This window comes from Pipra filicauda, unplaced genomic scaffold (assembly GCF_003945595.2).
Source record: "Pipra filicauda isolate LSUMZ 115617 unplaced genomic scaffold, ASM394559v2 scaffold300_size901280_pilon, whole genome shotgun sequence".
Classification (NCBI taxonomy): Eukaryota; Metazoa; Chordata; class Aves; order Passeriformes; family Pipridae; genus Pipra; species Pipra filicauda.
The window spans coordinates 701,794-717,383 of record NW_024104422.1 but is presented as its reverse complement, the minus strand read 5'-3'; the positions used below and the strand labels follow the sequence as shown (position 1 = coordinate 717,383).

At 34.5% G+C, this 15,590-nt stretch overlaps 1 protein-coding gene across 3 annotated transcripts in view; it reads right to left on the bottom strand.

Moving 5' to 3' along the window:
• Positions 1-15,590, bottom strand: part of CCDC91 (coiled-coil domain containing 91) — a 120,682-nt gene that overhangs the window by 34,529 nt on the left and 70,563 nt on the right. For all 3 annotated transcript variants that reach the window (XR_005564277.1, XM_027715904.2, XM_039383287.1), the window contains exons 9-11: positions 7,319-7,411; positions 7,067-7,135; positions 5,334-5,510 (exon numbers count right to left, since the gene is read on the bottom strand). Coding sequence is in view for 2 of the 3 variants with exons in the window: in XM_027715904.2 (XP_027571705.1) it covers positions 5,334-5,510; positions 7,067-7,135; positions 7,319-7,411 (339 nt within the window). In the remaining variant the exon portion in view is untranslated. The remainder of the gene's footprint in view (positions 1-5,333; positions 5,511-7,066; positions 7,136-7,318; positions 7,412-15,590) is intronic.

Below are 15,590 nucleotides of genomic sequence, written 5' to 3'. Positions count from 1 at the left end.
ACATTAAACATATTTTAAAGAATATTTTTTTTTCAACTACCTATGTGTTTACCATTAAAATTTTATTAATACATTCCAAGTTCATACATTCCAAATTTATTGTTCTGCTAAAAACACCATCACCTGAACCTTAGGAAGTGTGGACATATTCAATTGTCTTTAACGCTTAGAGATTTACTCAGCATAGACTTTGGGAAGTTCACTTCTCTTTTTCCCTTTTTTTTCATAGGCCTTTTAGTTAACTTTTCTTGCAGAAATATTTTTTCCTTGTATATCTCAGTATATCTCAGTTGTGGCTTGGCTGGATGTAACACCGCAGCCTCAGTTTTCCTGAAGTACTTTCCCATTGGTAAGATCATTTTGCCTTAGTGCTTTTGCTCATGTCCAAGAGGAAGCAGAGTTTATGTTAGTTCTTTTAATAAATTAAAGGTTCTTTTTTTTCCCCCTAAATATTTGCAGCCTTCAGAACACTTGAGTCTCTAATGGATCTGCTGTGTGTATTATGGCAATGATGAACTCAGGCTCTTCTCCCCCTGAGAATTAGGGTAAACTACACTAGATTATCTACAGTATTTTAAATTCAAGCCTTCAGGAAATGACAAAGGTGATTCTTTGCTTCAACTGCCTTAGCAGAATTACTAATTTCAAGCTATGAGATAGACTTAAATTTCTAGGGCTCACCCTGCAGCTGCCAGCTTTCATTTTACTTTTAATGAATTTATTTTAAAACAAATATAGTGGTGCTTTAGCTTCTTTTGTTAATTCTTTCCCCCTCACCACCAATTTTGCCTCCTTTATGTAACTGAGTATTTAGCTTCGTAAAATGATAACAACTGCCATGCAGAGAGCTCTGTGCATTACAGCTATGGGAGGTACAGCTACTCTGCACTGCCCACAAATTATAAATACAATATAGCATCCTTCTACTTTATTCAAAATTGTATGGATCTCATCTTCCCATATCCCCAAAGAATTTTTGGATTTTAGCTTTTTCAAAGAGTAAAAAAAAAGTAAAGTAAATGACAATAGAGAGCATTGTCCATTGTTTTCTTCACTGAAGTTTATAGTTGCACCCCAGGAGTTTCCCTGCAATTTAGAATTCTGTGGGGAAATGCTTCTGCCTCAGTCAAACTACCTTTTATATTTTTCCTTATCTAGAGGATACACACTGTTTATTCAAATAAGTGTTCTAGAAAAAAACATCCTATTGGAAGAATTTCCCCAGGTATTCCTCTCAACACTGACAACTACCAGACACATTAAACTCTCTTTGCAGGGAAGTTGCCACTGTAAAAAACACAATACATTGTATGGAAAACAGAAAACAAACTACTGGAGACATGCCAGGCTACATCTGCCCTGCTGAATAGATGAGTTCCTAATCTGTAATGAGTTTCCAATATGTTGGAAAAGGATCATGAGGTTTCTGTCCAAAAGACATTATCTTTAATTAAAAGACTACTCATTTCTATCAAGGAGAGCTTATTCCTCCTGATTTAAAATGCAAGCCCACCTTTCCCAAACCTAAGAATACTCTTCTAAATTAAAAAAAAACAACAAACCACCAAATAACTCTTTAATAAAAGCACAAAGCACCTGAATAGCATGTGTATAAAATCTGAAGATGCTGCCAGTCTCAGGGAAAAGGAAAGTAATCTGGACTTTTAATACCTTCCAGCCTCACGAGAGTGCTCTAAAAAATTTTTGCCATTTCCCTGGTGATGTAAAATATCTCATTTATCCCTTCAGACCTGAAAGGTTTCAAAAATAATACCTTCAACTTAATTAAAAATCCTATGTCTCTAAGTAAAGAGCCCAAGTCACTGAAACAGTCAAAGCTTTCATGAGAACAAATGCAATATTCATGTTACTCTAATCCTTTAATTTCTTAAAGAAAAAAAAAGAAGGGGATATGTCAAGGTTGTTCCATCAAGTTGAAATATTAACTCACTATGTCTTAGTTCCTACTTTCATTGTAAATTTATCTTTATTCTGCTTTTTCATATTAGGTAAAAAAAAATATTTGATATTCATCATGATTTAGTTATTAAACTGTCTCCAAGTCCCCAGAATTTTCTCTGGTAATGTTCAATTAAGAAAATAAATCTTTCATGGAAGTAGCATCTCCTTATCTGCAGACTTGACCTCTATCTGACTAAGGACAAACACTTCTTTTAGGACAATGTTTTGTCAAGCATGAATATCTAACAAGTAGAAGCAATCTGCATAAACTCCCAGATTTGCATCCACGATTGTTCTCCTTCCTGGCCACTCTGCAACAACACCACAAAAAAAAAGTCTAAAAAAAATGCCTGTATCATCCCTGCAAAGTAGATTCATCTTTTCTTCTTTTAAATACATTATTTAAAAGATGAAGGGAAACTTCACTACCTGATTCTGCACAACTGTGATCTTGAAAGATTTATTGCTCTTATGCTAAAATTGCCTGACCTAAGAAATGCTACCTACCATATTTAATGTGGGGTTTTGTCCTTTTGCTTTCTCATACATAACCATATAACTTCCAAACCCAAAATATTTTATTTTATAAAGGAAATTAGTGGATAGTAAATTACTTCTTTAGAACAAAGAATCAAAACCCCTAATCATGTTTTTCTGGTCTAGGAAGTAAAGGAGAAGCCAACAAATTAATTCCATTATAACACAGATTTTTATTTTCCCTTGTGTTCGTAATTTAAATGTTCTGCAGATACACAATGGTACTGTAGTTTTTAAAATATGTCTTCTATCAACTCTTGCCCCACGCATATGACACTGCCTTTTTCTTTAATGGGTTTGCACCTCAAAGCAAATAATAAAATTTTGAAAAATTTTGAAAGCCATCCTGCCACACCCGTTTGCAGAAGACTACACTGACCCTTTGTGATCTTTCAATGTCACAGACTTAACAGTATTAGCAAAGTCTTTAATAATATGCTTAATTTCTTTGGTTTAGTTCAAATCAGTAAAGCAAATCTCTTCAGATTAATTTATAGCAAAATAAAATTTTAATCTAGGTTTCTATGACAATTACTCATGTGAAACAAGACAGAGAAGTCAACATAAAAATATCTTTTCTTTCTCACACAGATTATTTCCTCTGGTGATAAACTGAAGATAAACTAAAAGAAGAGACACTTTATTAAAAACAAGTCAGGTTTCCCTTTCCTAGTGTGAATTTCCAAAATCATGGCTTAGTCAGAAAATTCTCTTGAAATAAAAATACTTCTCTTAAACCTCTTTTTATATGTCTGATACCATAAAGATTATTTTGCACGTTCACTTAGATTCAATGGCACTAAGTTGTTGCATTAGTTGGTACTAAACATGACAGTATGGGGTGACAATATTGAAGCAGGAACCATAAAGAATTACACAGCAGAGCATCAAGAATTAAATGAGGCAAATTTTATATTTCATTGTCTAAAATGTTAGACAATTGCAAGAGAGTCAAGAGTGCACTTACAGCTCCAGAAAGAGAAATCTTATAGAAAACAAAATAGAAGAGTGTAACTTCATAATACTATACATTTATGTGAAAGAATTTTGGAAATTTAAAGAAAAATCTGCCTTTTTCCCTAATTAAAAATAGGTTAGGTATTTGAAAAATGAACCTAACTCAAAGGAGAAACTTTTTTAAATTCTTTTTTAGTTTATTTTACTTTTTTTTTATTACAACTGAATAAGAGAAAGTATTCCTGTTACAATCAAAGTTGTCAGAGCTATTCAGTATTAAAAGAAATGGAACTAATGATGGTATTAACGACACAAGACTACATAAAGCACAAGATATTTACAGGACAATTAATCCCAACATTCTCCAACACCTCCACGTTGCTACATCAACATAGTCTGTGTCTCTCCTGCCCCTGGGACACTTAACATGCTCCCCAAATCCAGAAATATGGAACCCTGGCTGCAGTCCTGCACCCAGCTATGGGACTCCTTCACCAAAAAGCTTCAGGATCCATCAAAACCCTTCTCAAACTTCCATTACCAAAATCATCCTCATGTTAATCTCCTCATGTTCCAGAAAAATCACTGTCTTTTTCTTTACTGTAGTAAAAAACTGCTTTATTGCTCTCCCTTCTATCAACAGGTTCTCTGCACCACTGGTATCAATTCTCACTCTGGAGAGTCAAAATGATTTGTATCTAACTAAACCCCAAGCAATTGTTCTCAGCTCAAATTTATCTTTGAAATCAGCTGTTTACCTTTTTGTCCTAAAGAAGAGTTTGAGTGCCTGAAGGCTTACTGGAAGTCTTAAAAACTGACATCTTACCACCTGATAACTTTACATTCAAAAGAAGTAAAGAAGCCATATAAAAAGTAAAATCACTCTATTTGCATTAGAAATGTAGCAAAACAGATATAATGTTGGCATAGCATCAAAAACCAACTTTTTCGTGCAGCTGATTATGTAGAGTTAATAATTCTGTTTAACACAGGAAAGGGAAATGGGATCAGTTTCCAAGGACTTAATTTTTAAATTTGTGTGATATGCTATTTTACTTCTATTTTACTCCAAATTCTAAACTCTTATTTTGTTTTGTTTGTTTGTTTTTCTTATTCAGTACATAAAATATAGCCATGTCAAATTCCAACATGTGAATGAAACAAAAATTCTTTACAATTCTGATGACTGTAACATTCGAGTATGTCACCAAGAAATCAGTGAATTTACAGGCTGTTCCTCCATACATTTCCAGCATCAGAGACTTAGAAAATCAACTTTTGGAATAGTAATTTAACTGCTATTATAACATATTTAATTTGCAATTCCTAAAATTGCTAAAAGCAATGTTGGGAATGTCCCTCCCATTTTGTATTAGGTGACATACAATTATCCTTATAGAAGCACCTCTCTAATCAGTAACTCTAGAAATTCTGGTTCATTACTGGCTTAGGTTTCTGATTTTTATAACACTCTCCTTATTTTGTACATATTCTATAAGGAACACATGTAACATCTTTACTCTTCCACGGGTATAAAAAGTCACCCAAACGGTTTACAGCACAAATGCCACTCTCTGAGTTGATTCCTTTTGAAGTCAGGGGACAAAACCAGGCATTTAGAGGGCATGATTTATCTCATTTCAATCTGTGTGCCTCTAAGTGTCCCAGGAATTTTATTCTTTACGTGTCAGCCTCTCTCCATACAACAGTCTAGATGAAAATAAACTAAAAAGATTGCTGTGCATTGCAAAGATCGACTATGTGCACTGATGAATGACAAGATGTCACAAGAAAATCTACCACAACATTTGGAAGACATTGAAATGCAAAAATAAAATACATAAAGCAGGTCCACTGGAAGGGTAAAATATACCAACCTGATTCTGCCTTCTTTGTTCCTCCATGGCTTCCGAAACAGCCTGGGCAATCTTCTCTTTATGAGTATCACGTTCTGCTTCCCACATTTTTCTTTCTTCTGCATGAATCTTCTCCATATTCCTCCTCTCCTCCTCTACTGCTTTCAGAACAGCTTCCTGCACTGCTTCTTTCTCAGCCTTTCAAACAAATGAGGCACAACGAGATGACCAACACACCCAACACAAGTGCCTAACTCAAATACATTACCTTCTCCTAATGAGGTCTACGAGCTGATAAGATATTGGACATGAGCATTTTCACTTCTGAACTATGAACTTAAATTTGTCTGAAGCAGGTATTGCCTCCAGACAATGACTTGTGTAGTTACAGAAAGGAAAAGGAAGTTACAAGTAAGGCTCTTAAATTCCCCTCTACCAAAACTACAATATCTCATAACTAGTTTGCTTAGCACAAAAATCATGCAACAAAACCCACGTAAAAGTAGGCACACCATGGGCCTGCCATGATATTCCTGTGTAGGAGATATTCCTGTTCTTACCTACAAACATCTGAAGTGCCAAAAGTCTGAGCGTTTTCTGAGGCAAAGTAGCCACATAGATATATCTATCAGCATGATAACTATTGCATAATATCTACAAATAAATAATGGCAAACTGAAGTTCAAAATAAGCAAATATGGGCCAAAAACCCACATTTGCAAACCCCTCAATTTTAATAATCTTACGGGTCATTCCAATGCCCCTTGGAGGTGATTATAGATCTGGGCAAGTGAAGTCAGAAATGGCAAAAAATATGATGTTCATCAGATACCTCCACTTACAAATAAAGTTGTTTCTTGCAATTCACTGGCACTTGATTTTTCACTTAGATATTTAAAAATACAATATTTTTTTTTAAAAAGCTCTATTAAATCAAAGTATTCTACTATACACATTGTCCTGTAGATGTCAACCATGTAACAAATGTTTCTTGTGTTATCGAATGTTATTCAGAGAGGTGCTCAGCTAGTGTTCATATAATACACATAAAAATATACAGAAAATTCTAATATAGCCTTATGAGCTGCACTAGGTAATATACATCACTAGTTTTCCCAGATCATTACATGCAACTGGATTCTACAACAGTATTAGAAATGAAAGATAGCTTCACATTTACAAAATTACTGTCCTAACACCAATGCACTTACTAATGAAGCAGACAGAAGAAATCATATTTTAAAAACTGAATACTCACTTTTAGTCAAACATCCACTTAAATAAAATAATTGAAAACCTGTTAAAATGTCCCTGTTTTAATGATTTATGAAATAGTTCTCTCCTCACTGAAAACAACCATATTTAACAAAAGTTAAGTAAGACACAATGATAATTGTCTTACTAAGATGAACACTCGACCTCCTACCCAGCTCTTCAAATCGAGATGCAATGATGTTGAAAGACCACAAAACCAGATATTTCTGTGATGGCAATACCTGAAATGCAATATTGTGACTTCTTGTCATAAACAACTGAGAGGTTATCCCCCACAGAATTTACACTGACTCTCTGTATCAAGGCATAGGATATAGCAGGTATGTTCATGACTAATGGAATTAGCTTCTCTTAAACACAGATGAGAACGCAGAGTTTGATAAATCTGGTTATGAAATAAAAACGAGTTGCTGAACTTGGCGTTTCTAATGACACACGTGGAATCCACACTGCACATCTACTAAATTAACAAGAGATACCTCGGCAGCAGCTGCCACAGCCTCCTTACTTCTTTGCCTTTCTTCATCCAAACATTTGTCCAGCACTTCCTGCAAATGTTATAAAAAATTAAACTGCAATACACAACAGAGGAGTGGCTCAAAATAATTTCAAACTGTCAAAGTGCTTAAGAAAGTTTCCTCTTCCTGTCAATAAGTGTGACAGGATCATTCCCAATGATCTCCATGGTGCTGATCAGATCGCTCTTTTTTTGTTGTAAACAAAAGCAATACCTTGTGCTTTTGTGACTGCTGCATCAAAGCTTCTTCTATCTTTTCTGATAAGACTTCCTTCTCTGCTTCCAGAATGTCAAGAAGCCGTTGATGCTATTGGGAGAAAACATTCATATTATTGTAACCACAGTCTGCTACTAAAACAGATGCAAAAAACTCATCCAAGGTTTCTCAGTTGCTTACAAAATGCCTTTCAATGTAGATTAAGTTAAATTACATAAACAGCACTCCTTTAAATGATTTCATGTAAAGAAAAAAATACAATAATAAGAAATATTTAGCTTCCTGAATATCTAATATATCCTCTAAGTCTGAAGAGTATTAGGAAAGAAGTCGAAAAAAGCAACACACCCAAATGATACAGATGGTTTAAGCAACACAAAACTTTAAATATTTTAAACAGCTGCAGAATTTAAATCACGCTTTTACTACATCTCAGTTATATGTATAGAGAGCAGAAGACAAATGTATTCTTTTCAACCATTTGTGATATCATGAACTTTGAAAACCAGGGAGAAAATGGACACTGAAATAAAGTGACCATGTAGTCTATATCACAACTCACATATTTGGTTTTTTTCACTATATAAAGTAGAGCATTTGAAAGATACAGGTTCTGTCTGTAAGAGCAAAGCTGTTTTTCAAAACTAAAAATTATTACTGGAAATGACTGATGCTAGGTATTTGTCATGAGAGAATTTCTAGCAAGCCAGTACACTTTTTTACATGCTATTTAAGAGATGATATATCATAACCTTAAAGTACAGCATCATTACACAATAATATTTTACAAGATCACCAAAAGGAAAGTGTTACAGTAGAGTTCTTATTAAAATAAGTGTACATAAAGAACATAAATTTTTTACACAAACATTATGCAGGCAAATACCCCTTTCACCAGAATTTCTAATAAACAGTCATTTCTGTTTTACAAATTTTATTATTTTTTAATTTTAAGTGTCTCTAATGGCAGTTAGAAATACATTACCAAACTGCACTACTATGTTCTGAAAAATATTTTTTCATTTGAAGAATAGAAAACTTCTAGACTGCTTTATAAAATAAAACACCTATCTGCCTTTCCAGGATAAACATGTAAAGAGGCATTTCCTTGTGAATTTACTTAAAATAGGTCTGAATGTGGCAGACATATTCTAATGGAAAACACCTGTGGAAGGAATAGTGAAAGTCATGGTTCTACTTAATGATGTGTAGCTCACTTTTCTTGTGGACACAGTATTTTCAGACATTACCTTGAACTATCAGAGCACTTACAGAAATTGCTTTTTTCCAGTAATTCAAAGGTGAAAAAATGAATGGATTTTATTACCTGAATGATCTCCACGACTCTTCACTTGACTAACTGCACAAATGTGTTATTTCACAATGACACAATATAAAACAAACGCAAATATTTTCTCAGATATATCCACAAAGCTTACTAACGTCAAGTAAAAGACTGAATCTTTATTTGCTTGTCAAGAATCAGCAGGGGAGTTTCTAAGGAGAGCTTGTCAGAGAAAATCACCTCTATCCTTAAAGCCCCTTCAAAAGAACAGCAGTCAGCTTGTTTGATGAGAGTTTCTAGACTAAGCCTATCAGCCAGATAATTCCAGTTTGACTCTGACCATCAGATTTCTAGGTTAAATATGAAGACTGTAGCCACATTTCAAGTTGCCATAGTGGGTCAGCTACAAGATGTATTTCACAACATTCTCAATGGGACCACAATTTTCAGCTTTTAAACTTCAGGGCAGTTTAAAAGTTTTATTTTACGTGTATGTATAAGAAGACATCCAAGCCCATCCTGGAAGTCCTGAAACAATGCAGACATTTGCATTAATACAATATAGAATATTTATACATGGCCAATGGAGAAAACTAATGTTAATCCTCCTTGCTGATAAAAACAGTTTTATGACTACAGCCCTCCATGTCATGCACAGCAGTTCACTTTTCATAAACCTGTGGGAGACCTACAAACCTGAAAAATGCAGATATTGGGATCAAAACTTTTTATCATACAGACACCTGAAAAATCCTGATCTCCCTTGCTGCAAAGAGAATGCACAACTAAATCACAGAATGGTTTGGGTTGGAAGGGACCCTAAAGTTCCCCCCTGCCATGGGCAGGGACACCTTCCACTAGACCAGGTTGCTTCAAGCCCCATCCAAACTGGCCTTGAACACTTCCAGGGATCGGGCAGCCACAGCTTCTTTGACCAACTTCTGCCAGTTCTTACCACCCCACAGTAAAGAATCTTTAAAATTCAATTTACTGCTTTTGCTTGAGACTTCTAACTACAAAAAAGTTGCGCAGTAAGTAAACAATTACCACAAAAATGAAGGCTGCTGTGACTGTATTGTGATTAGTTTGACTGAGCAAGGCTCTCCTATCCCCTTGGTAGATTAGATCTAAATGGTATTACATTTGGAGATCTGTGGAATTCACTGACATGAGTAAGAATTTTATTAAGAATTGTATCTGTTTATAAAAACACGCTAGTTCATATTTTTCAAGATAACAGAGGTAAGTACTTGTGAGCATATTTAGAGTGCTTTCAAAAGAACAGTTAATGACTTCTGCCATAATTCAATGCAATTTACTTTACATTAAATAGCATCCCTACTTCTCATGGAAATACAAAATTTAGCATTTCACAACTGTAAGTCTCTTGTGAAAAGCTCGGCATGTCCTTTCCTATTATAATATAAGTGCTTATTCATGTGGAATAATCCTCCCATAGATGATTGTCTCCATATCTGAACTTCCAAAAGTTCATGTATCATCTCAAATATTGCAACAGCTGTCCATAAAACCTTGTAAAGCAAAATCTCTTTTATTAGACCTACACAAATACATGGGAGAACTGTTTATTCGGCTTCAGAATCTCTATTGGGTCAGTTTTGCTTTTCAGAGAGAAGCATACCTTAAGCTATTAAATTATATAAATTAGATGAAAAAATAAGTAACCAGAAACAGAGAAAATGGAATAAAATATTGCACAAACTGCTCCTCCCTGAAACAGGTCTTGAGTCCAGAAAGCCTATATGGCATAGACAGCATGGATATGACATAAAAGCTTCCATTCTGCATGTAATTAACATGCAATTTAATTACTTATCAAGCACTTTTTTCCCAAGGTACTATGCCCCACAGTTTTATCAGCCCTCATAGGGAGCCATAGAATCTCCTTGAAAGTTGTGCTTACAAAAATGATGTAAAGCAAGCTTGGTGGTATTATTAACCCATGTTCTAAAAAAGGATGCACCTCAATGCATCTGAATTCCTCATTACAAAGCATAGTTCTCTCAAAGGCATGTTCATGGATCTTGGTTACGTATATCACTTGAGCAGGAAATCTGGGAAATTAGGGATAGTAAAGGTTTCTGTGCCTTCCCTCTTCTGACAATGAGAGAAATTTTAGTATTTCTGTATAATAACAGCAGTTTGACCGACTTAGAAAAAAAAGCAGTAATTCTAGGAAATGATTAATGAATGTATGAACAGAATTCCAAGCTCTTTGTTTAAATGTCTCTGCATAGAAAATTATTGTAGCCCCTCTGGAACTATTCTTTAATTAGGGCAACCAGCTTTGCTTTCAGATTTTAAAGTAATCTATATACCCTCCCAGAAGTTACTATACCACAGAATCATGCGGTAGGTTACATTTTTAGATGTATGAAGAATGACTTCGGAGTCTGGGACTTAATGGCCACAATGAACTTTATATACGGTCAGTGCTTCCTCAGTTGGTTTTTCAGATGACTTTCATTAAAGGGAGTTGAAGGTTAAAAACAAACAGAAGGTGACAGTTTCACTTCAGCACTTACATATTTGAGACCTTTCAAGTGCCTTTGTATTTTTAGCTAACAGGAATAGGATGTTTTAGGTTCATTTACTTGGCTTGTAGATTTTTGTTGAACTATAGTAAAGGCCTCTTAACCATAGAAACCATTGCTGAATTAAAGATCGTACACACCAAATTAAATGCCTACAGCTAAGCAAACTTATCTCATAACCCTCTCCCTTCTCATCACTAATTAAAGCCATAGGAATGATGTGAGATGGACCAATCTCATTCAGCATTTCCAGTTTCCACAGGTAAGAATTATGAACATGTTCCTCTCTCTGTTAGACAGTATTAAAGGAATAAAGGAACAGCTTTGAGACTTTAAGTACCACTCTGAGCTACATATACACTGAATTTTGATTCCCAAGCATTGGAGAGGCCACTTTCTCTTAGGCTTATCTGGGCATCCACGTTGGAGGTCTCCTGGTAATTGTGCCTGGATAGGCACAATTGACAAATGTGTCAAGAGAATATTGCCTATGCTTCAAAAAGTAAACCTAACAAAAGCTTTAAAGAAAGATTGATCTGCCTCCTGTAAGTAGAATAATGAGTTCATCAGACCTAACAGTCCTATTAAAAATATCCAAGTCTCTTCCAGGTTTCCTATGAAAGCTGTGATGAGGACCTACTCATGGAGCCTTCCATTTTGAAAAAAGCACCTAACCTGTGCAGATTGTCAGACATTGTCCATGAAGTTTATAAATGGAAGTTGAATTGAGGGTTTCCTTTATCAATCAACAATCCAAGAACCAGAAAGCAGGTAAAAAAAATTATAAAAATGGAAACTGATAAAAGTTATGGCTATAGATGAAAAATAAAAGATGTCCTGAACTGGAAATATGATGCACAAATCAGTGTGAGACCAAAATAAATCTCAGTGAAAACTCCAGAGCAACAAGAAAGTTTTCATCCAGTGCAATTTTGCAAGGCTGCACATTCCCACTGTTGTCTGTAAGGCCCAGTAGATAGTGGAATATTATGTAGAGATAGTCAGAGAGACGTAAAAAACCTTTAGCTTAGGTACAAAAAATTGTATAGCTCTTTAATGCATGACTTTACCTGATTTCCATAGCATAGCACTCTTATTCTTCTTCCTTAAAAAGTTATGTTACCTCCTTTTATCCCTTAGTCAGGGAGTATAGGGTTAAGAGTGCAAAATTCTGAGCTGTAAAAAATTCTGAAGAGCAAATTCTACTGGGACATCATGACCCGGTGAGACATAAGAGATTTCCAAAAAAAAAAAAAAAAGAAGAAGAAAAACCCCAAACTTTTCTAAAAAGTGGTATTCCGAAGTGGAGAGAAATACTAGTGTTTCTAACCTACTCTCTGGAAAGTAGCATGAGAGAGTCAAGAAGAGTCTTGTGAAAATGAACTTAAAACAAAAGGCATTCAAAAATAGGTTATACTGTTTTCCTCCCTGCAAGAAGTTCTCTAGGCAATGGTTCCAAATGAAAATCGTTTGATGTAGATTCAAATATAAATACAGAGGTCCTGTGGTTTTTCTTGATTCCTGTAAAAAAGAAATCAAAAAAATCTTTCTTTTTTTTTTCCTGGAATGTGAGTCACAGAAGACATTGTAAACAGATTTAATCACAATAGCAACTAGTCAGACTATTTTGTTATTTTTATATATTCAATTTATTTCTGAAGAATCGTGACTTTTTTCTTTCAGGTAAGTAAAATTTGAAGGATCACATAGTATATATTTTAAGAACTCATGGAGTGAATGAAATAATGCATGAGATGAGCTGTTTTACAAGTAAAATGCTGCATTAAAGCTATTAATACTAAATTCTAATTTAGTACAGTTATAATTCCTTCCATATTTCTATTAATCCTAAACTACAAATTTAAAGTTAAACAGAAAATAGGGTGCCTTGCATGAACTGAAATGCTTTCTTAAAATATAGTTTCTGGGTCCTGTACTGTTTCATTTAAAAAGAAATGTGTATAGGATTTCATCCACAAATAAGGATACAATTATTTTGCTAAAATAATGGGCATCCAATTTATGTTTCTGCAGATTGGTTCCTTCTCAATATTGAGTAAATCACCATGCATGGATCACCAAATTCTGCATGGATAAAATCATTTTTTTAGCTGCTATTCATAGCTTATAGTAGTCAGCTAGATAATAATTCAAAAACAAACCAGCAAAGAACATCACAGAACAACCAGAGTTAATATGAATATCCTTATACTAAACAGGACCAAAATATCTTGCACTATTTGTAGTATCACTGCAACAAATTAATGGTATTTCCTTCTTTCACAGATCTTTCATCTGAGGAAACAATTTTCACACACTAATGAAATGACACTTGGAACCTTCTTTTAATGACATTGTGACAAAAAACAGTATGTTGGGACATTGATGTGTCCAACTCGCCCTCAGTGAATGACCAGTTTTTCTTGTCACAAATATCTACTGAACTTTTTAATCTAATGAAACTGCATTGTAGTAGTTTAATAGAAAAAAAACAGGCATAACCTCATCTCCAGTATTTTATTTTTTTTTTGGTACCTTCATTACATATGAGCACAGAACTATCCCCGTCCCTCAAGATGTGGGAAAAATTATCTTCAGAAACGTTCAGCAGATGTTTCATCACTTCATTCACCAGCAAGAATAACAAACCACTGGATGGGGCTTTTTAAGAACTCACCAATTCAAATCTGTTCACCTATTTTAACAAAGTCCTACTTTTATTTCTGTCTCTCATGAAGGAACCTAACAGCAGGAGGAAATAACACAAGTCATGGGAAACAGTATTATCTGTGTGAGAGGAAGGTGACGCAACAAAAACACACAGTTAGAGCATCATGATGCTGTAATGTTATCAAAATATTCCCGCTTCTACATCCTATCCAAAATATTATCCTGAGGAGAAAAGGCAACCTTATTTAAACACTAATAGTAACTTTCTGCTCCTCTAAAAAGACTGGCTACATTCAGCAGCATATTCTTTTATACTGCACCTTTTCTTCCCCACTGCTAAACTCTGTCTAAGTCAAATGACAAGATCTGGTAACTGTAACTGGTTTCTTACACTGTCCTCACTATCTGTGGCATCTGAGTGTTTGGCAGTGCAAGGTGGAAAATCTGCCTGAAGAATTCCAACATCTGTTACATATTTCCACTTCCTCAAATTATAACTTATTACTGCACGGTTGAACTGTATCTCTTTGCCAGTTTGAGGTCCAAGGGGCCAACAAAGCAGCAAAGCTTTTCTAAGAGAAAGCTCAGGAATCAGTAAAACATTATTAAACCAGAGAAGTTAAAACAATAGTGAACATAAAGAAAAATTATAATAGCAGTAAAAAAATAATTAAGAATATACTTGTACTCAGGGTTCCACTCAGCATCATAAAGAGAGTGTGTAAACTGGACAATTTGAGGCACATCAGAGGTTGAAACTAAGCTTAAAACATTTTGCTGCGTAAGTGCTTCATTGTTTTTATAAATAAAGTAAGAAGCTATATAAAGGCATCTAATAATGAAAATACTTTTTTTGGAAAGAGTACATAGTAATAGAGACTATTAAAAAACCCACAAACTTTGAGGTCCTGAGGATACAGAGATAAGGAACTTCATAAGAATATGAAGAAGAATAAAAAGTATCAACTACTCCTTCTATTTTGTTATCTAATTCATTTCACAGCCTGTATGAGTTCTCACCAAATTGGTCCATTTATCAGGAAACTTAAAGCAAAGGAACTCCTAAAATACAAGCAATATAAACAGCAAAATGTTCAGTAATGGAAGACAGCAAAACAGAAGAAAAACAATTTTTTTTTTCAAAAACAGCTGACAAAAATAGTTGAGGAGAAAAATCATACTAATATTACTTAGCTGTTCAGTATTGACAAGAGCTGATGGTTTAAATTCATAACAAGTAATGAAGGTTTCAGGGTAGCTAGTTATATAAGCAAAAGACAGAGAGGGGAGAAAAAAAAATCACTCTAAAGAGCTATTCTCAAGTGCAACTTGACAAATCCAAGAAAGCAAATGTAATTTCCAAATAAGATTTTTGGTCAAGACTCTGAAAGTATCCTTGGCTGAGTTAACAGGGCAAAGGGACTGCAAAATCATCCTCCAACTAGCATGTGATAGTGGGCATATTTAAATGAAGTTAAAGGACCCTCTTAAGGGTTTACATTTTTTTTTTATAAAAATAGATATGCCTTTTTGGACCTCAGCAATGTGACTTTTACTTTGGGAGGTAAATACTGAGCAATACTGGATACAAAGTCAACACATATACAAGGAAAACACAGAGCAAAGATACATCAGACTTTTTATTTTAATTCTCTCTATATACGAAGGTACATTGAGGTATTATGAATTTAGGAATAAATTACTTAAATTGGGAACAGGATTCTAATAAATAATACATAATCAGGAACTACCAGAGAAG